This window comes from Crinia signifera, chromosome 3, assembly GCF_055691185.1.
Source record: "Crinia signifera chromosome 3, ASM5569118v1, whole genome shotgun sequence".
Taxonomy (NCBI): Eukaryota; Metazoa; Chordata; class Amphibia; order Anura; family Myobatrachidae; genus Crinia; species Crinia signifera.
The window spans coordinates 30,707,994-30,734,983 of record NC_139219.1 but is presented as its reverse complement, the minus strand read 5'-3'; the positions used below and the strand labels follow the sequence as shown (position 1 = coordinate 30,734,983).

Genomic DNA, 26,990 nt, shown 5'->3' with positions numbered 1-26,990 from the left:
GAAATCTTTCGTCGCAGATCTTTCTAGTGTGTGGGCACCTTTACAGTTCTGGTGTACTGCTTCTCAGCACCCTAGGCAAAACTTCAATCTACTGCTCCACCCCCCCCCCCCCCCTTTTATACTGCCACCAATACCCACTTCAACCCCTTAAGGCATATTTGCCTAATATTCCGGAATGGAGGCTCCCAAAAATCAGGCGGTCCTCCCAGACCCAGGGAAGTTGGGCAAGTTCCATGCTTTCACTGGAGGCCCCCGGGAGGGAGCAGCAAAAGAGGGAAGTATGCATCAAGGGAAAGTATGGAGGCGAGGCCTTAGAGCAGGTATGTCCAAACTCTGGCCCTCCAGCTGCTGTGAAACTACACATCCCAGCATGCCTTGCCAAAGTTTTAGCATTCCCTAATAGCAAAAGTGTGGCAAGGCATGATGGGACTTGTAGTTTCACAACAGCTGGAGGGCCATAGTTTGGACATGCCTTTCTTAGAAGTTCCACAGGCGCCACCTGAATTAAGTACAACAAAGATCCTCATAGACATCCTTGATTTTTTGAAAGGCAGACTTGGTGGCGCCTCCCCCAGATCCCAGCACCCTAGGCAGCTGCCAAATGGTAGAGCCGGCCTTGATAACTTAACATTCATTTCCAGTTGGAATTGTGTGGTTTCTTTCACAACTTGACAGCAAATACAGCTTTAGAGATAGCATCTCTTTTTTAACCTTTTTTATTTTTCATATTACTGTACGTTTTGTTATGTTTAATAATATTCAGTATTGTATTAATAACCATGTCTTTTTATTAGAAATTAAAATATAATTGTTTTTTTAAACAAACCGTATTGCCAATCATTCAGCCAGCGCTGGCACACTTCTTTCTTTTTTCAAAATGAACACTGTTGGGGGAGTGAATCCCCGCGTGCCAGCAGCTGCTAATTGCGCAACACACTACAGTATTTCTTTGAGGTATGCATAACCATTGGGGGGCACACACGTTGAATAACTTTTAAGGCACATGTTATCAAATATTGAATATTATTGAAACCATCCATTATTAAGACATTTCAACATAAAAAAAAAAAGATGTAGGAATAATGATGTTCACAGGATAAGTATTCCTACATCATTATCGCACTATAACGCCACATTTGTTAATTAAACAGAGACCCAATAAAAGCATAAAAGAAGTCCAGCTTCATATGTTGCAAAAAAATAAAATGTATATACTGTAATCTTATGCCGTATGTGTCTGATTCAGATGCCGGACGGGTTCCCAACAGACGGGATCCCGACAGGCATTTACCTGACGTCGGGAGTCCGACTGTCAAAACACCAACAGCCGGCTATTTTCCCTCGTGGGGGTCCACGACCCTCATAGTACCTGCAGCGTGGCGAGCACAGTGTGGCGAGCACAGCGAGCCCGCAAGGGGCTTAGTTGCGCTCACCATGCTGTCTGGGTCCGGCCAGTCGGGATCCCGATGTCAGGCTGACTTATCGGGATCCTGACTGTCGGACCCCTGTACCACACCCGTCTGTTTCCAGGTCTGTAATTGGCCACGGCTGTGAATACACCTGAACCCTACTTGTCCAAATTGGGTAGGCACCAATGGGCAGAGCTGGTATGTGAGTGCACTAACGTTTAGTTGGTTACAAGGTCTCACAGCAAACCTTAGATCTTCCACTTGGTATCCGGACTCATAGATTGACTCTAGGTCGACAGGGTCCAAAGCAGGGGCTGGCTGGCAACTTTTAGCCTAGGGGCAAGTCCAGAGCACAGGCCCATAAGATCATCCCCCGCCACGGAAAAAAAAAAAATTAAAATAAAAACAGGCTGCTCCCCTGTATAAAAAGAACAGGACACCACAGACTGCTCCCCCTGGCTGCTACCACAGGCTGCTCCCCATTCATAATAACAGGAGGACACTACAAGCTGCTCCCCCTGCATAACGTCAGGAGGACACCACTCGCTGCGAATGGCAGATTTTTATATATTTGTTCATTTAGATAATGTGTCACCTGTTCCGGGGATGTGGCTGCGTCTCCGGGTTTTGTTGATTTCCGGGTCTGTGCTGCTGCAGCTACCTCCTCTCTGTCTTTTCCTCCATCCTCCATCCGCCGGCTCTTCCCCAATCCCCACACATTGGACGCATGGGTGGATAGCAGTGGCAAACGCAGGATTTTTATAGGGGGGGTGGGGGGTTTCCATATATATGGTGCCTATACACGGTGCGATTAGCACCGAGTGTTTACTGAACTCCACTGCATTGCATCAAAACTCATGTGGCGGGTTAAAGCACCTTGCAATTTGACCTAGATGCGATGCAATCTAGTTAAAAAAGTACAGACAACACATACTTTATGTGCTGTGCGACGGGATGTGTGCGGGAGTGCGCAACTTATCGCATCTGTCCGTCGCACTGTGTGTGGGCGGCATAAAATCAGTGCATATCTCTTCAGTATAAACGCAGACATTCCTTTCTCATTGTTTTGGGGCCAACCATGTCCTGTCAACAAGATAAATATACAAAGGTATTTTGTTTTTTTTATATTTATCCTGACGCGATGGGGCACGGACGGTTGACTATGAAACTCTGAGAAAGTAAAGCCTGCATTTAAAAATTCTGATATGCCGTAGAATGATTTTCCTATCTAGGGTATTACACTTATATTACATATATATACAGAGCAAATACACATACATACATACATACACACACACACACATACTGTACATACATACATATCATAATATAGACACACAAAGTAAGTGTACTGTATATACATATACATACAGGATAGATCGATTCACATACATACACTACACATACATAGCAATAGCATAATATATATATATATATATATATATATATATAAAGCGCTGCGGAATATGTATGCGCTATATAAGAAACTGTTAATAAATAAATAATATATATATATATATATATATATATATATATATAGAGAGAGAGAGAGAGAGAGGTCTTTAAACTCGGCTGCACACTTTACAAATCCAGTTGAGGAGTGCCAGGCTCATACATGTATAATACATGCAGTATTAGAAAGCCAGCAACATCCATTTATCAAAAAGTATCAAAAAGTTTTTAATGGCATAGCAAAGTGCACTAAACAGACATATGAAGTCATAAAAATAGCAGGAGAGAGGGTGTACTTAGCATAATGGCAAGTGAGGGTATTCCACCCATACGGTCCCGCATACAATCCTGCCGACACCTGTTTCGGTCCTCAGAGATGCACCTTCATCATGGGCATGGATACCTAGTGTCCAGGTAGCTTCATATATACCTACAACAATCAGCACGATAAACCTACTCACCTGTCCATGCCGATCTCCCGCCGGCGACGTCATCAGGAACGGACACGCTGCTGGCGCACAATCACCATGGCAACGGTAATGCACTGAACAGACGCCGTGCTCAGGCGGAAGTGCGTGAGCCGGGAGGTTGTTATGGCAACCCGTGAAACATCCAGGTGTGCAGGACTGGCTGTAATAAGGAAAAAGCAGCGTAATCGCTGTGTAATGAAATTTAAATAAACAGCCCAATCGCATGGAGGCTAGAGTATGTAAACATGCGATACAATATAAGTGCTTTAAGTGGTAGGATATATGAAGCTAACTAGAACACTAAAGACAAACATAGAAACACACAAAATACATGGACGGACACACATAAATACATGAAAGGAGCAAAGTGAAAGAAGTGGCCGAGATGAAGAAAATATGTTAAAGAGATAAAAGGGGGGGGGGGGGGGGGAGGGGGAGGGGAAGGGGGGGAGAGACAGGAAAACAGGAACGGAGAGTATCAAACGGTTATAGATATAAATCTAAGCTGCAATAATTAAACAACCCGAATCCTGGATACCACGATACTAAATAAAGCAGTGTAAAGATTGGTATTCATTAAGTCCGACTGGAGTAACACTTTTGAGACGATTAATCCATTGGCATTCACGCTGTAGTAATAACTTATTGCGGTCTCCACCTCGTCTCAGAGGAGGGACTTGATCAATGGGCATGAACCGGAAGTCTCGTATGGTATGTTTTACCGTAGCAAAATGTTTACAGTGTTACAGTCAATGGTTATGTAGGCTTTTTTAATTGACGATCGGTGTGCGGCAATTCGTTCCTTCAGTAGACGTATGGTTTTGCCCACATATATCATATTGCATGAGCAAAGAATGACATAAATAACATAACGACTGTCACAATTCAAATGGTGTCGTATATCATAGGAAGTGCCATCAATAGATTAATAAATTTAGCCCCTGTGCAGAGGAATTGACAATTGACACAATTCTGGCATTTCGACACTCCTGGTTTGGCCTTAACCCAATGTTGATTGGTGATAGGTCCGATGTCATAACTGGCCAAAATGTCCCTTAGATTGTTGCTCCTCTTGTAACAAAATAGGGGTAATGTTCGACAAAAAGGACTCATGACTTCGTCTGTTTGCACTATATGCCAATAAAAATTCTAATATTGAGACCAATCTGACCACGTTTCACTCACAATCACTTTCATTTAAGAAGGGTAAATACAAAACAGTGAAAGAGGATTATAAGGATAATAGAGTATATCAGTGGTTACAAGGGAGTGACAATAGGCCACCTTGGCGTGGTGCCACTAGACCGAGACGGGCACGGGCCAATAGAGGCTTTTCAGAGCTTGACACACAAACTTCAGAGAGCGACTCTGACCAATCTCGCCCAAACTCTTTTTTAGGGGACAAGCCCAACAGGAGAAAAAGATCTCCAAAAAAACCCTGTAGGAGGGGAGGGGCCAAACGTAAGAAGAAATCCCACCAGGGAGAAAAGGAAGTGATTGTTTTCAATCTGTCTGACTATACTCCGACTGAGGCAGAAATGGGTGTGCTCTCATGCGGTTTATCTTTTGTTAGAACGTTTAAGCAAAACGCATTTAGTTTTGAAACTGAGCTTTACAGATTTCAACGTACTCGTAAGCTCAAAGGCTTTTTTGCCAGACAAAAAAGTGATGACCGTCCGTTAGGCCAATTTAGGCCCAAGAGCACCTTTGAACCTCCATGTAGCAACTCTGCTATGGTGATATTTATTCGCCTGGTTAAAAGGTACACGTTACCCTTTATTGAAAGACAGAAAGTCTCTTATTCCAATCTCAGTAGAGATGAAAATTTGGCAGTCGACAGATTGAAAAAAAATGACTCTCTCATAATTCGCCCCTCTGATAAGGGGGGAGGTATTGTGTTGTTAAATAAGATTGACTATGTTGCAGAAGTCATGCGACAATTATCTGACAACACATATGACCCCACCTATGTGTATAAAAAAGAGGTTGATGCTGTGATTGCTCTAGGCGTACAGAACCACTGGATAGACAAACCCACATCGGAGTTCCTTCTGCAATCTCATCCTAGGACTCTGATGATCTATGTACTGCCTAAAGTGCATATAACAATTGTTCAACCTTCAGGGAGACCAATAATCTCCTCATGTGGTTCCCTTTTCCAGCCCATTTCACAGTACATAGACTTTTGGCTACAGCCTGTGGTCCAGAAGATGGACTACTTTCTAAAAGATACGACGGATTTTATTTTGAAATTACAAGCACTTGGCACCCTGCCCGACTCGAGTCTTTTGGTAACCCTTGACATTACCAGTTTGTACACCAACATTGCACATCAGGATGACATGGACTCGGTCAGGGCGTTGGTTGCCTCCAGTCCACATTATACAGGTCCACCTATTGAGTTTCTTTTGTTATTAATGGATATTGTGTTAAAAAATAATTATTTTTTGTTTCAGAATTCTTTTTATTTACAGCTAAGGGGGACTGCTATGGGTTCAAACATGGCACCCTCGTATGCTAATTTATTTATGAGTATGTACGAGAAACAACACATAGGGTGACATTCTATGGGATGAGAAGTTTAGACTTTTGCGAGTTTTTTCGCAAAAACGGCCGAAATCGCATTTTTTTGCATTTTCGCATATCTAATGAGCTGCGAAAATGTGAAAAAAGTGCGATTTTGGCCAACAAGTTGGACACACTGGAAATGCGATGGCTGCTTTTTGCAGCACATCGCATCCAGATGTTTTCACATGAAAAAGTATACAAATCGCATATTTAATGGTATGCGATTTGTATAAAGTGTGTCTATAATTCGCCCAAAAATCAGACCAGGTTCTGATGGGCGAATTAGCCTGAACCCTGCACAGATCGCAATGTTCTGTGCAGGGTTCTGGTGTAAAAAAAACGAGCGCGGGGTCCCCCGCCCGAGCATAACCAGCCCCGGGCTCATTGAGCCGGTGCTGGTGACATAAAATCAGGGTCCCCGACAAATAGGGGTCCCCTTGATTTAATGAAACCAGCACCAGGCTCAAGGTTCGGCGCTGGTTCCCAAAATACGGGGGACAAAATGACTGGAGGTCCCCCGTATTTTAAGAACCAGCACCGGACCCAACCAGCCAGCAGGGTAATGCCACAGCCGGGGGACACTTATTATATAAGGTCCCGCGGCCAAAGCATTATCCCCGTGGCTGGTCAGCATGGGCAGGGGTCCTGGGGAAGTGGGGACCCCCCCAATGAAGGGGTCCCCCCCCCTCCAGGACTTACCAGCCCATGCTGAAAGTCCGGGGCTGTCCCCGATGCCCCTGGGCGGTGGGCATCGGGCTGATGGATAGTGTAAAAAAAAGAAGATAAACTATTGTTTTCTACTGTGGAACTATGAGTCCCAGCAAGCCTACCCTGCATGCTGGTACTTGGAGAACCACAAGTCCCAGCATGTGGGGCATTAAAGGGCTCGCTGGCACTTGTAGTTCTACAGTACAAAAAATAGTGAAATAAAACACACTGACACCCTGAAAAATAAAAGTTTAATACACACATAACACACACACACACACTGATACTTACCTACCTTGAGCCCGTAGGTCGGTCCCTGGATCCTGGGCTGAAGAGTCCGGTTCCGGGGCTGGTCCTGGGGTTCCGGGGCTCCAGGGCTGAAGAGTCCGGTTCCGGTGCCTTGGTTCCGGGGTCCAGGATCCGAAGAAGTCCACAGGGGTACCTGAGGAAGGAAATCCTACTCACCTGGTCCCCGGCGACGACATCGGCATCCTCTCCGGCAGACGCGCTGCTCCCGGCTGCTGTGGTACCCGCTCTCGGACTGAAGAGGCGCAGAGATGTTTCATCTTCCACGCCTCTTCTCAGAATGATTCCATTGGCCGCCTAGCGGCCAATCAGGAACCGAGAAAGTCGGCTCCTGATTGGCCGCTAGGCGGCCAATAGAATCATCCGGAGGAAAGGCGCGGAAGATGAAAATCTCTGCGCCTCTCCAGTCCGAGAGCGGGTACCACAGCAGCGCGTCTGCCGGAGAGGATGCCGATGTCGTCGCCGGGGACCAGGTGAGTAGGATTTCCTTCCTCAGGTACCCCTGTGGACTTCTTCGGATCCTGGACTCCGGACCAGCCCCGGAACCAGGACCAAGGCCCCGGAACCGGACTCTTCAGCCCTGGAGCCCCGGAACCCTAGGACCAGCCCCGGAACCAGGACCAAGGCCCCGGAACCGGACTCTTCAGCCCTGGAGCCCGGACCCAGGGACCGACCTACGGGCTCAAGGTAGGTAAGTATCAGTGTGTGTGTTATGTGTGTATTAAACTTTTATTTTTCAGGGTGTCAGTGTGTTTTATTTCACAATTTTTTGTACTGTAGAACTACAAGTGCCAGCGGGCCCTTTAATGCCCCGCATGCTGGGACTTGTGGTTCTCCAAGTCCCAGCATGCGGGGTAGGCTTGCTGGGACTCATAGTTCCACAGTAGAAAACAATAGTTTATCTTCTTTTTTTTACACTATCCATCAGCCCGATACCCACCGCCCAGGGGCATCGAGGACAGCCCCGGACTTTCAGCATGGGCTGATAAGTCCCGGAGGGGGGGGGACCCCTTCATTGGGGGGGTCCCCACTTCCCCAGGACCCCTGCTGACCAGCCACGGGGATAATGCTTTGGCCGCGGGACCTTATATAATAAGTGTCCCCCGGCTGTGGCATTACCCTGCTGGCTGGTTGGGTCTGGTGCTGGTTCTTAAAATACGGGGGACTCCTAGTCATTTTGTCCCCCGAATTTTGGGAACCAGCGCCGGACCTTGAGCCTGGTGCTGGTTTCATTAAATCAAGGGGACCCCTATTTGTCGGGGACCCTGATTTTATGTCACCAGCACCGGCTCAATGAGCCCGGGGCTGGTTATGCTCGGGCGGAGGACCCCGCGCTCGTTTTTTTTTTTATTTGCACTTTCCTGCAAACGTGCGATTTTCAGACATGAAAATCGCACATTTTCAGGACTAAAGACATCGCACCACCTCGCACCTATTCGCACTATTTGGCCCGTTTTTCGCATCTCATTAAATATGCGAAAAACGGGCCAATCTTGCGATTCTAAAAAGGGCGAAGTGGTGCGATAAAAAAACCGCGCATTTATCTCATCCCATAGAATGTCACCCATGATGTCACATTCCATTTTTTCAAAATTTATTCATTTTTATGTTCGTTACATTGATGATATTTTTTTGGTGTGGACTGGGGGACCCCAACTCCTGACCGAGTTCATTGACATCTTCAACTGTCTAGATACCACGATTAGATTTACTTTGGCTTTTAGTACTGTCAGTATTAGTTACCTTGATGTAAATGTTACATGTAAAGAAGGTACCATATTCCATTCCATTTGAAAGACAGATACCTTGACTGATAGGCTCGTCTTTTCTTCCACTTACTCGATTGAATCTGCACACATACGTAAAACCATACTCAAGCATTGGCATATAGTGCAAACAGACAAAGTCATGAGTCCTTTTTGTCGAACATTACCCCTATTTTGTTACAAGAGGAGCAACAATCTAAGGGACATTTTGGGCAGTTCTGACATCGGACCTATCACCAATCAACATTGGCTTAAGGCCAAACCAGGAGTTTCGAAATTCCATAATTGTGTCAATTGTCAATTCCTCTGCACAGGGGCTAAATTTATTAATCTATTGATGGCACTTCCTATGATATACGACACCATTTGAATTGTGACAGTCCTTATGTTATTTATGTCATTCTTTGCTCATGCAATATGATATATGTGGGCAAAACCATACGTCTTCTGAAGGAACGAATTGCCGCACACCGATTGTCGATTAAAAAAGCCTACATAACCATTGACTGTAACACTCCGCCGGTAGCTAAACATTTTGCTATGGTAAAACATACCATACGAGACTTCCGGTTCATGCCCATTGATCAAGTCCCTCCTCTGAGACGAGGTGGAGACCGCAATAAGTTATTACTACAGCGTGAATGCCAATGGATTAATCGTCTCAAAAGTGTTACTCCAGTCGAACTTAATGAATACCAATCTTTACACTGCTTTATTTAGTATCGTTGTATCCAGCAGTATTCAGGTTGTTTAATTATTGCAGCTTAGATTTATATCTATAACCGTTTGATACTCTCCGTTCCTGTTTTCCTGTCTCTCCCCCCCTTCCCCTCCCCCCCCCCCTTTTTATCTCTTTAACATATTTTCTTCATCTCGGCCACTTCTTTCACTTTGCTCCTTTCATGTATTTATGTGTGTCCGTCCATGTATTTTGTGTGTTTCTATGTTTGTCTTTAGTGTTCTAGGTAGCTTCATATATCCTACCACTTAAAGCACTTATATTGTATCGAATGTTTACATACTCTAGTCTCCATGCGATTGGGCTGTTTATTTAAATTTCATTACATAGCGATTACGCTGCTTTTTCCTTATTACAGCCCGTCCTGCACACCCGGATATTTCACGGGTTGCCATAACAACCTCCCGGCTCACGCACTTCCGCCTGAGCACGGCGTCTGTTCAGTGCATTACCGTTGCCATGGTGATTGTGCGCCAGCAGCGTGTCTGTTCCTGATGACGGCGCCGGCGGGAGATCGGCGTGGACAGGCGAGTAGGTTTATCGTGCTAATTGTTGTAGGTATATATGAGGCTACCTGGACACTAGGTATCCATGCCCATGATGAAGGTGCATCTCTGAGGACCGAAACAGGTGTCGGCAGGATTGTAGGCAGGACCGTATGGGTGGAATACTCTCACTTGCCATTATGCTAAGTACACCATCTCTCCTGCTATTTTTATGACTTCATATGTCTGTTTAGTGCACTTTACTATGCCATTAAAAACTTTTTGATACTTTCTGATAAATGGATGTTGCTGGCTTTCTAATACTGCATATATATATATATATATATATATATATATATATATATATATATATATATATATATATAGGGGTGACGGTCGGGATCCCGACTGTCAAAACACCGACAGCCGGGTTCCCGACAGCCACCTGCTATTTTCGCTTGTGGGGGTCCACGTAGCGCGCCACCGTGCCCGCAGTGTGGTGAGCGCAATGAACCTGCAAGGGGCTTAGTTGCGCTCTCCATGCTGTCCTGGTCCGGGATCCCGACTGTCGGACCCCTGTACCACACCTATATATATATATATATATATATATATAAAAACATATTCTCACACATACACCCCATCCAATTACAACAAGGCACAGAGGCACAGACACCCGACCTCCCCCTCTCTCCCTCCCCGCCCCCGCACCTATCCATACACTGCTTATAGTAACAACTGCATAGTTTTCTAAAGCAGCATGTGTCCGACCTGCTTCCTCCTCTCTTCCCCCCTCCATCCTCGGACATATGTGACCCATACCTGGCTGTTGCAGTGAGTAGGAGTGCTGCCTGGAGGCAGTCAGTCAGTCACTTGTTCGGCACTGAGGACATGTCCTCAGTGCAGAGGGACGGCGGCCGACATGTGCGGACAGGCGGTATTTCATACCCTACCATCCACTACGGCGTGGAGGGATAATATTATAGTGTGCTGAGCGTAGCGAGCCATGCGAGGGGACGCGGTACACCAAAAGCATGAAAAACATTTTCCATGTTGACCTTTTGGCTGTTGACCTTTTGGCCCTGTCGACGTTTTGACTGTCAACCTTTGGACCCTGTCGACCTTTTCATTGTCAACCTATATATATATATATATATATATATATATATAAAACATATTCTCACACATACACCCCATCCAATTAAAACAAGGCACAGAGGCACAGACCCTGGCGACCTTTTCACTGTGGACCTTTGGACCCTGATGACCTTTTGACCCTGATGACCTTTTGACTGTTGACCATTACTGGTCGACCCCATGATTGTAGACCCAGACACTGTAGATCTAGTATACCATAACCCTCCACTTACTGAGCTGAAACATCGCTCTCTGTTAAGACTCGCAAGTAAAATTCAGCTTCGTCGTTGGGTTTGTAGGTTGATGCAACAATCAGGTATTTCCCAACAGGAAGCTGGAACCGGTCTGACACCTCACGGTCGAATTTGTATGTCCCTTTCGCTACCTCTTTATTTTTCTGGAAGAAGTCCTTCCCCATGGAGACCTCGGAGACCGTCTGTCACAGATATGGATATACAGAGTTTAGTTACAGTTTCCTTTTGCTTACTATCTACTGTATATTATATTGCATCTACTAATAGGCGAATCTAAGTGGTGGTCTGGGGGTGCACCGGACCACCCATTAGACTGCCCGGCGTTCTGTACCTTTAAATATATTTTCACCGCCACTGCCTGTTTTTTACACCAAAAAGATGGCCACGGAAGGGCTGCGCGCATACCCGACTGCACGCAGCTCCTCCCATGGTCCTTTGTGGAGTGTGAGCACCAGGCGACTCCCTCCAGCAACTGTTTGTCCTCCTCCACGTGCTGCTGCTGTGGCTAGCGTGTGTGTGCAGCAGCCAGCACTGCAGGGTCTGGGTCACAGTCACGTGGCGGCGGCGGAGATTGACATACTGACAGTCCAGTCTGACTCCTGACTCCTGTGGGCGCCGGTAAGTCACTCACTTGTGTGTCAGTGTAATTTTCGCATTGCCTTGCCCTGCTCGTGCCCAGTGCCCTGGTCTTAAAATAAGAAAATAAAAAAGTGGTAATCGTTCCCCCCCTCCTGGCCCTGTTTTTTTTTTTTTTACTGATACTGTATGCTCCCACAGGGTGAATTGTGCACTCATGGGGGCTGGGGTGGGGAGGAATGGGGAATGGGGAGGAATGGGGATGGGTGGACGGGTTGAGGTAGTGTTGGGAGGGAGGGGGTGTGTGACAAAGATGCAGGTGCCTGCTATTTCTAATGCTAAGCAAACCCGATGAAAGGCGGAAAGAGATAAAATATGTGAGAGGGATTTGCCCCTGTTAAGCCACGCCCTCAAATTAGGCCACACCCCTTTTGTGCAAATCCATTATATGTGGTCTGGGACACCCATTAGCATATTTCTAGATTCGCCTATGCATCTACTGTATTCTGTATTATATAAGCTCAATTTTCCATTGTTCCTATCTAAATTTTTGTGGCCCCTCGTCTGAATCCCCGATTTTTCATTGCCAAGGGAACCTCCAAAGAAACTGGTGAGCTTCAAAGTGTGGCCAAATGTGTAGGGTTACCCAGGGTTGGGCAAAGTGTTGGGCCCAAGCCCTCTTGTATCGTATTGCCCCCATCTTGTATCGTATTGCCCCCATCCCACTGATGTATTAGTCCCAATGCTGTAATTATTGACAATGATGAAATCAAATTATGGCCACATGATGATTACGATAACAGAGACGGCGGCAGGCCCAACAGTATGCACTAGGGATGGCCATTGGTGCTATTCCCATTGATGGTGAGAGTGCAAACGGTCATTAATTGTTTGCCTGCTATGGGATGCATAACCGTCGATGGTTTTACAGATTGATGGCAATCATTTTTCTTTGACTGACTGGCCCATGGGGTGTGTGACAAAGATGCAGGTGCCTGCTATTTCTAATGCTAAGCAAACACGATGAAAGGCGGAGAGAGATAAAATATATTGGAGGGATTTGACCCTGTTAAGCCACGCCCTTCAAATTAGGCCACACCCTTTTTTTGCGCAAATCCATTATATGTGGTCTGTGGCCCCTCCTCTGTATCCCCGATTTTTCATTGCCAAGGGAACCTCCAAAGAAACTGGTGAGCTTGAAAGTGTGGCCAAATGTGTAGGGTTACCCAGGGTTGGGCAAAGTGTTGGGCCCAAGCCCTCTTGTATCGTATTGCCCCCATCCCACTGATGTATTAGTCCCAATGCTGTAATTATTGACAATGATGAAATCAAATTATGGCCACATGATGATTACGATAACAGAGACGGCGGCAGGCCCAACAGTATGCACTAGGGATGGCCATTGGTGCTATTCCCATTGATGGTGAGAGTGCAAACGGTCATTAATTGTTTGCCTGCTATGGGATGCATAACCGTCGATGGTTTTACAGATTGATGGCAATCATTTTTCTTTGACTGACTGGCCCAGGGGGTGTGTGACAAAGATGCAGGTGCCTGCTATTTCTAATGCTAAGCAAACACGATGAAAGGCGGAGAGAGATCAAATATATTGGAGGGATTTGACCCTGTTAAGCCACGCCCTTCAAATTAGGCCACACCCTTTTTTTGCGCAAATCCATTATATGTGGTCTGGGACACCCATTAGCATATTTCTAGATTCGCCTATGCATCTACTGTATTCTGTATTATATAAGCTCAATTTTCCATTGTTCCTATCTAAATTTTTGTGGCCCCTCCTCTGTATCCCCGATTTTTCATTGCCAAGGGAACCTCCAAAGAAACTGGTGAGCTTGAAAGTGTGGCCAAATGTGTAGGGTTACCCAGGGTTGGGCAAAGTGTTGGGCCCAAGCCCTCTTGTATCGTATTGCCCCCATCCCACTGATGTATTAGTCCCAATGCTGTAATTATTGACAATGATGAAATCAAATTATGGCCACATGATGATTACGATAACAGAGACGGCGGCAGGCCCAACAGTATGCACTAGGGATGGCCATTGGTGCTATTCCCATTGATGGTGAGAGTGCAAACGGTCATTAATTGTTTGCCTGCTATGGGATGCATAACCATCGATGGTTTTACAGATTGATGGCAATCATTTTTCTTTGACTGACTGGCCCATGGGCCAATCAGAACATGGGGGTGTGGCTTTACAGGTGTCATGGGTGGAGCTATGCTTCATGTCCCTGAACCTTGACAAAACGTAAAAATGGCAAAATTATTGTATCCTAAAAAAATTTATGTTTATAAAGCATTGATGGTCGATGGCCATCCCTACTGAACACCTGTGTGGCCAACTATTCACATAATGCTCAGAATATTGGAGGTGAGCGAGGCAAAATGGAAATAACTTCAGGGCTAATCTTACTAACACATAAAATCCATCATTAATACGATGATGTCCTGTGGTTGGAATTCGGTGGAAGATCACCAATGGAGGCTCCAGGGTGGGGGGTGGACTGTAGCACAGTTCAAAATTCAAATAGGGGAGCCACACCCACTGCCAGTGAGTCAGTTTGACAGTTAGTGGTTGTTGGTGGCTCCCCTATTTGAATATGAAATACTGTCCGCCCCCCGCCCCCCCCCCCCCCCCCCCCTCCACCCTCTACAACAATAACTCTACATTCATATTGTGTGTACCAGTCACTGGTAAAATATCCATTGAAATCTGGGTCCGACATCGGAAATATTACAACATTTACCCCATAAATGTAAATGAACATCTGAAGGGTCAAATAGGAATTATTTAAATACACATACACAGATGGACCACGATTATTTGGGACTAATGTCAAAATATGGTGTGAGTAACCCCGCCCCTACATCATACGAACCTAGGACCTGATTCTGGTTCACTCGCAAACCACATTTGGTTTGCTAATGGACAAAGCCATGCTGCACTGCAGCTGGGGCAGATGTAACATGTGCAGAGAGAGAATTACATTCGGGTGAGTTATTTTGTTTCTGTGCAGTGTAAATACTGGCTGCCTTATTATTACACTGCAATATAGATATCAGTTTGAACACCCCCCCCTACCCAAATCGAATTATCTCTGCACATGTAACATCTGCCCCACCTGCAGTGCACATGGTTTTGTCCATTAGCAAACCAAATGTGCTTTGCAAGTTAACCAGAATCACCCACTAAGTCATGAAGTGTAGTATATAACAATCACGCTCCGTCTGGGCATATACTGGGTCTAATTCAGAGTTGCATGCTAATGCAATTGCGGTTTTCTAGGCTACGGAACTGCTAAAGTTAGCAAGTGAAGATGCAGCCCTGAAATAAAAACGCCCCACCGGAGCCATCGCAACTGCATACACAATTGCAGCCTATGCCCAAGGACCAGAGCCGGATTGTAATGGGGGCACAAGGGGTCAGTACCCCTGGGCCCCCCTCTAGCTAGGGCCCCCCTCTAGCTAGCATGTATTTAAAAAAAATATATGTATTTTTTTTAGCTAAAGATTTTGTGCATGGGAGTGGGGTAGTGCTGCAGCTTGAGCTATCTGCCAATGTGACAATGATTAATGGCGCTGAGCATGGGGTGCCAAGTCACACTGATTGTACAAGTGTGCAGTGCATTACTGGGAGTAAGAATTTTGTGCTGAGCTCTGATTGGTGGAGCTCATTACATGCTTCTCAGGCCCATGGAGAACAGCAGCAGCAGCAGCCTAGTCATGGGATGGTTTTTAATCAGAGGCAGCACTGGGATTGTGTGGTCTCCTACAGAGTAAGGTGCAGCGGGACAAACACAGGCTTTTTATGTGGTATGTATGTTTATGTGTATATAGATTGTAAGCTTGTGAGCAGGGCCCTCCTACATTTTGACTGTCTGTAAATACCCTGTTTGTTGTATCACTGTCTCCTTTGTAAAGCGCAACGGAATATGCTGCGCTATATAAGAAACTGTTAATAAATATATATATATATATATCCCCTGCAGTTATCCATTGACCAAGTTTATACTGCCTTTACTCTGTGTTTTGCCAGTGTAATATTCTCCCATGCAGTTTTCGGCCAGTAATGACAAGTGCAAGGGGACCCCCCTGTCTAAAGTGCCCCGGGCCCCCCGAAGGCTTAATCTGGCACTGCCAAGGATGAGGAACATGGACTGTAAAAGTAGCCCTATGGCTAATCAGACTGGATGCGGAAGTTGCAATGCCGGCATTATGATCACTGCTGACCTTAGATACGCACACCCCCAAAACCAGACATGCCCTTTTTCCCTGGTACTACCCCAAACGGTCCCTTCCACATGTCCAGCCTGCCGATAATCGCTCAGTTGCAATATCATCAGCGCTATGTACAACTCTGAATAAGCCCCATGCAGTAATAGAAGGAATAAGAGACATAGAAAGCCCTGTATCTTCCGGAGTGTAGGGGACAGCAGTGACGTCATACCTCATCGGGGACCTGCAAAATAGAACAAAGGGACTGTAAATATTATTCTTATAGATCAGCCTCAAAATAAAATATGACACATCTTAGGCAGTACGTGTTGGGGTACAGGGGGTACATCCAACCCTGAATCATTTTAGAGCAATGAGCTTCTTTTTTTATTGAACACTAATCTAGTTTTGATGCAGACAGTAATTTGGGGAAATTGCGTTCCGTCCCTGTCTTTCTTAGGGGATATATTTATTAGGGGTCTATTCATCATAAGGAGCACGGTTTTGCATCCCGCACGGGGTAATCCAGACCTGGTTGGATGGATGTAATGTGCAGAGGCCAGCACACCATACTTAGACAGCCAGCTGCCGGTTAGCCGCTCACCTCACCCCTCCCCCCTGCCAGTGTGCAACCCCCCCCCCTGCCTGTGCTGACAGTCGATGCAGCATGATGTGTGCACCCCTCCCCTCCCCCCTGCCAGTGTGCACCGCCCACTCACGGCTCTCCGCTGTGTCTGGGAGAGAGACATGTGGCTATGTAAAATTCATATCTCCCGCTGGACCGCTAGCCAATGGGCGCTCGCGGTCCAGCAGCCACCAGTTGATTGGCTGCTGGACCGCAAGCGCCCATTGGCTAGCGGTCCAGCGGGAGCCGTGAATTTTACATAGCAGCACGTCTCTCTCCCAGACAGAGCGGGGGAGCTGGCTGGCGGGGGAGCTGGCGGGGCGGGCGATCTGGCGGTGCCAGCACAGCTCCGGTGCCGTGCAATCTTCCAGCGCCCGGAGCGTGTGCTCCACCGGCTCCGCCCTCGCTACGCCTCTGCCTGTACTTGCTTCCCCAGCCCCCCCTTATACCCCCACACTGGGGAGCTGGTCATTGTTAGTACCTGCTGCTCTTGTTCTCCCCCAGCTCCCCCTATAGCCGCACACTGGGGTATTGCTGCCCCTGGCAACAAGCATGTAGTCCCCCATGGCAATGAGAATGAAACCCCTGACAAGAAGCATGTAACCCCTTGCAACAAGCATGTAGGTTAGCGTCACTTATGTGGCATAATATGTAATGGCATTACGGTGTGTAGTAGGCATTACGTTGTGTGGTATAAATTGTAATGGGCATTACGTTGGGTGGAATGTGTAACGGGCATTATGCTGGATGGCATTATGTGTAATGGGCATTATGGTGTACGGCATTAGGTGTAATGGCCATTTTTGTGAGGTCGCGATCATAGTTCCGCCCTCTTATGTAATTAGGCTACGCCCACTCTCTTTTTGGGGAGGGGGGCAGTCGGATCTCCAGGAATCGATTATGCATAAGGTGGCAACCCTACATACTATGTCCCTGACAGACCAGACTCACACAATCTGATACTAACCTTATATATATAATAACCGATGCAAAATAAAGACTCTCCTTGCGGTTTCTTACTCCTGCGCCCCTTCTGCATCAGGCTCACGAGAACTGCACAGCACTGTGTATCTGCGTTTCCTTTCTGGTCACCTTTAGCATCCTCCAGGGTGACCCTGAACTGCGGGTTGGACCAATATGTTGCTATTTGTGAAAGACGAGTATTAATAGGAGAGAAGAAAATGTTGTACTGTATGTTAGAGACAATTACAAGCAGGGATTAATGCTATAGTTACAATGACCGAGTATTGCTTATAGATGTATAAATCAAAATGTGTATTATAAATATAGGGCCACGAATTCAGCAACGTCTCCGAGTGGGTTTGCGCATGCGAGAATTTGCACAAGTGCAGACCCCCCTTTGAGAATGTGTGAGACCCGCCAAGGCATTTCACGGGCAAGGGAGGGAAGGGGGCAGATAGGGGTCTGGTGCTTAGTATTTTATGTGCATCCCACCCCCCTGGAAACTCAGATGGGTCGATGCAGCCTAGCGAATAGGACTGAATCAGTCCCATGGAGTAGACTAGTCAGATGTCTGTGTTCCCATTAATAGGGTCCACCTGTTCAACACTTGGTCTCACAACCCCTTTGGTCCCAGGTATTGTGTAAGGCTGACCACACAAGTTGCTGTTTGAGTGGTCTGGACTACAATGGAAACAACATGACCCACTCCAGGAGGGACAGAATCCTCTCCACCTGGACTTCCCTCTTAATCTATAATTGTTGAAATACCTTTATTACCAAATACAAAGTTCAACACAGGTGACGCCAATCATATATTAAGAGGGGTCTCCAGATAGAGAGCCTTGTGTTCCTCCTGGACTGGATCGTGTTTGGAGGTATGTACAGGACAATCTAATATACAACATGTCTTCCCCCGATCTCCCCTGTCTTAAGCATACCTCCCAACATCACCAAACTTCAAATCGGGACCTGCTGCATGGCTGTCCAGAAAAAGGGGCAGGGCTAATTGGAAAGTGGGTGGGCCTCAGTTAACGGGGGATGGTCTAGTCCTGCAACCCCTATTTTTGTCGGGGGGGGGGGGGTTTCAAGCGCTTCCCTAGTCACTCGGCAGCGCCCGGCCCTCCCCCTTCCCTGCACTGTGAAGATGATTAGTAAGGACATTTTTCTTTTGGGGGGGAGGGGGGCGGGGCGGTAGGGGGGGACAATTAATCCTGTCTCCTCCCCTTTCCAGTCTCAACTCCTGTAGACCCTGCAGCAGGCCACTGCAATATGTATTACACAAATCAATATTTCAAGATATAGGTTGGTTCAGATTATTATTTGCTTGCTGAATATGAGCTGGTAAATTCATGCATTCTAGAATGGAGAAACAAGGTTTTGCTTTACGTATATACTGTAGGCCTCATTCATATATGTACAGAAAGGTCTACCCAATTGCAGTGATTCTGCTGTCTAGAAATGAATGAAGAAGCCCACCGGAGTCATTACAGTGTCCTCAACAACTAGTGTACACATATGCATCACCTACGCAGTCATGGGGAATGCTGACTGTCCAAGTGCATACAGTACCTCCCAAATTCTGGTCCTGCTAGTTGGTGACACATGCGCAGCGAAGCAGGACGATGCGGTCCTAAGGCCGCTCCCCTGTTTTTTGCTTCTCTGCGTCACTGAATAGATGCATCTATTCTCTTCAGGTTGTGTGGGGGGGGGGGGACGACTCCCAACTGCCCACCCCCACCGTGGGTCAATGTCGGCCCCGGATGGGACTCGGCAACATCCCTAAAAACCGGGACATTCCCACGTTAAGCATGACAGTTGGGAGGTATGCGAGTGAGTCTGTGCAGTCTGGTTGTGGGAGAAGCGATGCTGGCACCATGTTTCTCTACATACATAATGATGCTGGCTCTCCCTTAATGCAGGCATGTCCAAACTATGGCCCTCCAGCTGTTGTGAAAAATGACAATGCATGCTGGGATGTGCAGTTTCGCAACAGCTGGAGGGCCGAAGTGTGGACATGCCTGCTTTAATGGATAAATAATAGGGTAGACTGCCTTTGGATTATTGACTATTATTATTATTATTTTTATTTATTTTTATTTTTCAAAAAATTAAGAAACCAAAATTATTAATATTCTACTACACACTTGATAAACATGAATAAAAGTGATAGCCAGCTAATTAATCATTTAGACTTTCAATAAATACAATTAATACACAGTAGTGGCATTATATAATCGCTTTGTTAGTATAATAGTTGGAAATGTTTCTCTTTAAAGCGGTCTGCATGCATGCAGCTCCTTGTATATGGCCACCTGTATCGGCGCACTTGTGGGGCGTCTCCCGGCTGGTTAGCACTTTTACCGCACTTTGGGGGTTATTCTGATTCACTCGGAAAGGCACAATCACTCTCTAATGGACAAAACCATATGCACTGCAGGTGGGGCTGATGTAACATGTGCAGAGAGTGTTAGATTTGGGTGGGGTTTGTACTTGAAACTGATATCTATACTGCAGTGTAAAAATAAAGCAGCCAGTATTTACCCTGCACAGAAACAATAAAACACCCAAATCTAACTCTCAGAATAACCCCTTTATCTGGAGAATGTCCTTTGAGCTTGAAATGACAAGATAAGAGTCCTGGTACCAATATTACGCGTTTCTCTGCCAATCTCACTCCCTGAGGAAGCCGCTGATAGAGGCGGAGAAACGCGCAAGCTGGTACCAGGACCCCTCCCCTGTTTTCTGGGTTTTTACCGCATTTTGGTATGCAGGAAAACCTGCATGCCGGGTTGTGGCTGAGGGGGGTACCGCTGGCAAAAGCTGGCGCTTCCCCATAGAAGCCTATGGGCTTCATAACACATCCGCTGCTGCCGCTCTGCACGGACCCCCACCACCCCCCTCAACTGTATCCGGGCAGCCTCCTGCTGTGCTGCCCGGACCAGTGACCTCCTCCCTGCAAGTCTTCTGGGCGCAGAGGGCAGCTCTTATTGTTAGAGCATGTGTGATTAGTATCACTGCGATAGCCGGCGGGGGGGGGGGGGGGCGGATATTAGTGCATCCCGCCCAAGGTGCGGTGGAAGTGCTAACCAGTCGTTCCTTTTTTAAATAAAATGAAATGTAATTATTCCAGCACATTCTACATAATTAATTATCTATTTGTCTCTTCTCACGCTGTTGAGTATCCACGTCTGACTACGGCACAAATATAGGATCGGTGTTAAGGTAGTGGGGCTTCTAAAACTTTGATCTATAGTGCACTGCCATATCTTTGTTTGCCTTCCCTTGATGGTCTTTTTCTGTGACATACTGTACTGTATGATTATACTCACAGAACAACTTTAAAGGCCCATACACACTGGGCGACTGTGAGCTGAAAGTCGCTCAAAACAGCAGGTTTGAGCGGCTTTTAGCTCAAAGCCGCCCAGTGTGTATGGCCCGGCGACGAGCGCTGCTGCGCGCTCCGGCAACATCCAAGGGGTTATACCAGCAGATGAGCAGCTTTCAGGACGGCTTTGCATAGCGCTCCGCTAGGCAACGCCGTCCTCCCCCCTCTGTTGGCGCCGGGCAGGGGGAAAGCCTCTCAGTGTGTATAGTGCATACACACGATGAACGCTATCATCGCTGTCCATACACGCTGGGCATATTCGCACAGTGTGTATGGACCTTAACAAGTTTATGTACATAAATAAATGATGCAGACTGGCGAAAAAAGGGGGGGGGGGTTTAGTGTAGCGCTCCGCTCCTTGGGTGTGGGGTGTGTGGCTGACCCAGGCTTCTTGCAGTAGCAGCTCCTCTGGTCTGGTCTGCTGCCAGACCAGACCAGAGGAGCTGCTACTGCAAGAAGCCTGGGTCAGCCACACACCCCACACCCAAGGAGCGAAGCGCTACACTAAACCCCCCCCCCCTTTTTTCGCAAGTCATTAACCGACCCGGTACGGTCAACCGGGCAGTGAAGCAGCTAGCACCGCACAAGAGAGGACAGTGCGCAGACTACCAAAAAACTTTAACAAATGATGCAGACTACTGTCTGTAAGCAGGAAAAGTAGTATAAAATAGTCAGCCCCCTGTGTCTGTATTAGCATTTTGGGGCAGATTTATTAAGCTCGTAAAGTGATAAAGTGTCTGGTTTCTATCACCGGCCAATCAGCTCCTACCTGTTCGGTTACAGGCTTGGTTTGAAAAATGACAGGTAGGAACTGATTGCCCGGTGATAAAAACCAGACACTTTATCACTTCACCAAGCTTAATAAATCTATCCCTTTATTCCTTGTCTGATTACAGTCATCCTACAGTGAGATACACATCATCCGCTGGTCGTGGTGGGGGGTCTTATAGCACCAAGGTTCATCAACAGCTCTACACTCAATAAGGGGCGCATTTATCATTATATTGCGATGCCGGCGTGATGACATCGCCGGGCATCGCATTGCGGTATCATCTGATACCGCCGAGATGTATCAATATAGGGACGCAGGGACAGGGCTCCGAAAGGAGCCTGTCCCTGCGAAGCCCTGACCCGGAAGCCGGGGGGTCTGTGCATGCGCGGTTATGCGCTGACCCCCGCCGACCTCTCTGACCGCACTGCCCCGCTCAGCCATAGGCTACAATGGGCTATCGCCATATCAGAATGGCGATAGCCCAGGGGAGCGATGCCGGGCTGCCCGATGTTTATACATCGGGCAGCTTCGCATCCCCCATAGAAACCTATGGGCGATGCGGCCGGCGGCGGTGCAGGGGGGGATCGCAGCAGGGATCGGAGATTCCTGGTGCGGTCCCCTTTAATACATTTCGGTGATACATAATATTTGCGGTTAAACCCCGAAAACGGGTGTTTTGGGGGATTTAGCCGCAAATGTTACTTGATAAATGGGCCCCTAAATCTAGACTGTAGCAGACAGCATAATCAATGTAAGATCTTGCTGCCATACAGGGAATACAAACAGCAGTGATCACAGCCACACAATGCTAGTGGGGCAATCACCCTGAATGATCCCACCCTGGATGTGCCCTTGCCTGTCACAAGAGAAAGTTACGAATCTAGGTGAAAAAAACCTTTTATGGGTTTAATAATGATAATGATGCTAGAACATGTCTGTCTTACAGTAGTCCGGGCGTCCTCCTGCAGTGCAGCCAGCAGTCCAGTTCCCCTTAAATTGTGCTGTGTTCCATCGGTGATTCTTATCATGGCACAGGTTGAGGTTACAGATGTCCAATCGAAGAAACTCATCTAGGAAAGATGAAAACGGCATCCTGCCGAGAGCAAAGAGGGAAAATTACGGAGCAATCCCTGGACCTCAAGGTGCTGGTTGTCTCGTTAGATCTATACATTATTCCCATCATTGTTACTGGGCCTTCACCCACTCTGGGCACCACTGCCCGCGGGCACGTAAATAACAAATCGGGCTGATATTTTTAAAGTGTGTACAGATCCTAACTGTTTTACTCACCAAGATTCACCGTCATCGCACTTGAGGTTAAGCTCAGCTTTCACCTTTTGGTCAACCTCCCCCCATTCTGGGGCACTGTAAGAAGAGGACGAAAAGGGTACTAAATCTATTGTACATATATATATATATATATATTGTGGAGGACCGCACTCTCACTGGTGTGTGGAGACAAATGGTGGGGTGCTTACATGGGGTTCATGCCCTCAGGAATGAACACCAAATTGTAGTCCAGATTTCTCCAAAGAGAAGTAGGCACTCTCCGTCATAATCATAAAGATATGCGTTTTAAAATTCAATTCATCATTTATTTCATCAGATTCATAAATAGATTGTGTTCATTATAGCCCCGACGTTTCGGTCCATCAGTATCGGACCTTTATCAAGGAGCCTGCAATATAAGGGGCAAACATGCAAACATATACTGTAGTGAGTGCATAATCCCCCTTACATACATAATACACAATAAGATATATACAAAGGAAATCACTTACATGGGTCAAATGAACTCATAGGAAAATACAGCATGGCAGCATGGAAATGGTGGAGATACCTCCTTGGACAGGAGGACAGCATAGACATACCTGCCCGGGCCTGGCTTATATACCCTGTGTTTATGCACTAATAGGTCACGTGGCACGGGAATTCTCCCGCCACGAGCGTCTGTGTGGAGCTTCCGGTATACAAAGCCGGAAGTTTCGGTGATCGTGAACCGCATCTGACGCGCACGTCAGCCCCGGAATTCCTGTTGTAGAGACAGGAAGTTCGTGCCTCAGTGAGCCGCATCTGACACGCATGGGAACCCAGAGGTGGGTCTCAGCGTGTTTCAATGTCTGGAGATGCCTATCTACGTGGACAGGAAGTCCGTGCCACGGTGAACCGCATCTGACACGCATGAGAACCCGGAAGTGGGTCTCTGCATGTTACAATGTCTAGAAACACAAATCTGGATAAAGGGTCAAATATGTAATAATTAATCACATATATAAAAAAAAAAATAAATAAACAGGGAAGCCGGGGTTCCGGGAGAGTTTTTTCATAGTACTGGCCTTAATTGAACCACTCCCATTCTGTTCTTCACATTCCTTCTTACAATGAAACTATAAGTCCCCGTTTCCTAGAACCCTCCACCCATAATCCTCTCCTTAACTAATAGCATCTACAATTATCCCCAATATATGTAACTAACTAGAGTACTCCTTGTGAGGTCTAAAGATCCTTGCCCCCAATTAATAACTAAATAGAAAATATATAAAATAAAAAAAAAATAAAAAAAAAATATTTTAAAAAAAAATAAATATAAAATAAATAAAAATTTATAATAATAAAAATAAAAATAACATGAAAATTAAAAAGTTCAATAACACGATTCCCCCCCCCCTTTTTTGAAAATAAAACAGGAATAAAATTTCTTGTTCAGATAATTTAGAATATATGACCTTATATATAATAAATCCCCTTTTTTCCACATATTTTTGATCGATATTTCCCTTTCATCCATCTCTTTAACCAGTCTTAAAATTGTTCTAGAGAGTCTTTCACTAGTTTCACCTACTATCCATTTGAGTTCCCTATAAAATATGTATGTATATAATTAGACATTAGCTCTTTACAATATTTATGACAAGATTTGATAAAATATTTCCTATGGATCCAATAGGATACGAGAGTGATATAATAATTATTACATCTTTGACCCTTTATCCAGATTTGTGTTTCTAGACATTGTAACACGCAGAGACCCACTTCCGGGTTCTCATGCGTGTCAGATGCGGTTCACCGTGGCACGGACTTCCTGTCCACGTAGATAGGCATCTCCAGACATTGAAACACGCTGAGACCCACCTCTGGGTTCCCATGCATGTCAGATGCGGCTCACTGAGGCACGAACTTCCTGTCTCTACAACAGGAAGTCCGGGGCTGATGTGCGCATCAGATGCGGTTCACGATCACCGGAACTTCCGGGTTTGTATACCGGAAGCTCCACACAGACGCTCGTGGCGGGAGAATTCCCGTGCCACGTGACCTATTAGTGCATAAACACAGGGTATATAAGCCGGGCCCGGGCAGGTATGTCTATGCTGTCCTCCTGTCCAAGGAGGTATCTCCACCATTTCCATGCTGCCATGCTGTATTTTCCTATGAGTTCATTTGACCTATGTAAGTGATTTCCTTTGTATATATCTTATTGTGTATTATGTATGTAAGGGGGATTATGCACTCACTATATGTTTGCATGTTTGCCCCTTATATTGCAGGCTCCTTGATAAAGGTCCGATACTGATGGACCGAAACGTCGGGGCTATAATGAACACAATCTATTATGAATCTGATGAAATAAATGATGAATTGAATTTTAAAACGCATATCTTTATGATTATGACGGAGAGTGCCTACTTCTCTTTGGGAGAAATCTGGAATATGTATATATATATATATATATATATATATATATATATATATATATACTAGGTGATTCATCGCGCCCTACGGGCGCTCTTCACACCGTCGTAAGGGGCTGCGCCCCCTTAATTTGTGAACATTTGCATATGAGAAAGATGGTTAGAATTGTATGAAAGATGGCCTGTATTGCAACTTGAGTTATAGGTGAAATGTGTTAGAGAGCATATGATGTGGAAGGGGGTGTGTATTGTTTTGTTTAATTAAAAAGCGGTTACAGAGTAAGATGTACATTGATAGTGTGGAGGGTACAGTGACATTTGGGGTGTGGGGGGGGGGGGCTGTGTGTGCATGTTGTTTAGGTGTGTGTGTGCAATAGTATAGTAGGGTGTTTCTGAGTCAGCAGCTCCCCACTGGCGGAGGTCACGACACAGGAAAACAGGAGGCTGGGTAGTGATAGGGGTGTGTGGGCATAAGGGGGACTAAAGAGGAGGGTGGGATATACTGTGCAGCTTCTGCAGTGGGTGAGGGTCCAGCGTGGCAGTACAGGAGTACAGGATGGTGGCCCTTAGTCAGTGTCTCCTCCTACTGGGTGGGAATTCGGGTGCATGAGAGCAGGAGGCTGGGCTATGAGGCATGATAGGGGCATGTGGGCAAAACAGCGTCAGTGACTCCCCAGTGGTGGAAGTTACGGTTCAGGAGAGCAGGAAGCTGGGTAGTTTAAGGGGTGTGTGAGTATACGGGGGACTAAAGAGGGGCTTAGGGGTGCTGCCGTGGGTGGATGCCGTGAATTGCGGGAGGGGGGGGTCGCGCGGGGGGTACCGCGAATTGTGGGAGGGGGGGGCGCGGGGGTTGCAGTGAATCGCGGGAGGGTGGGTCGCGGGGGCGGGGGGTTGCCGCAATGACAGGAGGGGGGTCAGGGGTGGGGAATCGCGGTAGGGGGGTCGTGGGGGGCACCGTGAACTGCGGGAGGGGGGGCCCGGGGGGTTGGCGCAAATCATGGGAGGGGGGGTCGCGGGGTGCCGCAATCGCAGGAGGATGGGGGGTGTCACGGGGTGGGGCCGCGAATCGCGGGAGTCACCGGGGGTGCCGCGAATTGCGGGGGGTGTGCTGCAAATCGCGGGAGGGGGGTCGCGGGGGGTGCCGCGAATCGCCACAAGAAAAAATCAACACAGAAAGTTCAACACATGTAAATGTTGACATAAGTGTGGCACTTCATCGGTGTCCATATCGACACATGAGAATGAATATGAAAACATAAAAAAAAAGATAAATAAATCATCAAAAACTCATGTCAACCTTTTTCATTGTCGACCATAGCCGTGCCAGTGTTTTGCATGTGCCATTTAATCCTGGGGTTGCCGTGAATCGCGCGCGGGGGTGGGGGGGAGGGAGTAGGTGAGGAGGTGAGGGGTGTCCACGAATCACGGGAGGAGGGGTCGTGGGTGGATGCCATGA

The 26,990-nt window shown here is 46.8% G+C and overlaps 1 protein-coding gene across 1 annotated transcript in view; it reads right to left on the bottom strand.

Annotated features, from left to right (window-relative positions):
* The window catches only part of LOC146063311 (calpain-8-like), a 142,944-nt gene that overhangs the window by 30,315 nt on the left and 85,639 nt on the right, over window positions 1-26,990 (bottom strand). The window contains exons 8-12 of the mRNA XM_083175579.1: window positions 23,136-23,210; window positions 22,790-22,938; window positions 17,693-17,868; window positions 16,333-16,344; window positions 11,274-11,476 (exon numbers count right to left, since the gene is read on the bottom strand). Of these exons, the coding sequence (XP_083031705.1) occupies window positions 11,274-11,476; window positions 16,333-16,344; window positions 17,693-17,868; window positions 22,790-22,938; window positions 23,136-23,210 (615 nt within the window). The remainder of the gene's footprint in view (window positions 1-11,273; window positions 11,477-16,332; window positions 16,345-17,692; window positions 17,869-22,789; window positions 22,939-23,135; window positions 23,211-26,990) is intronic.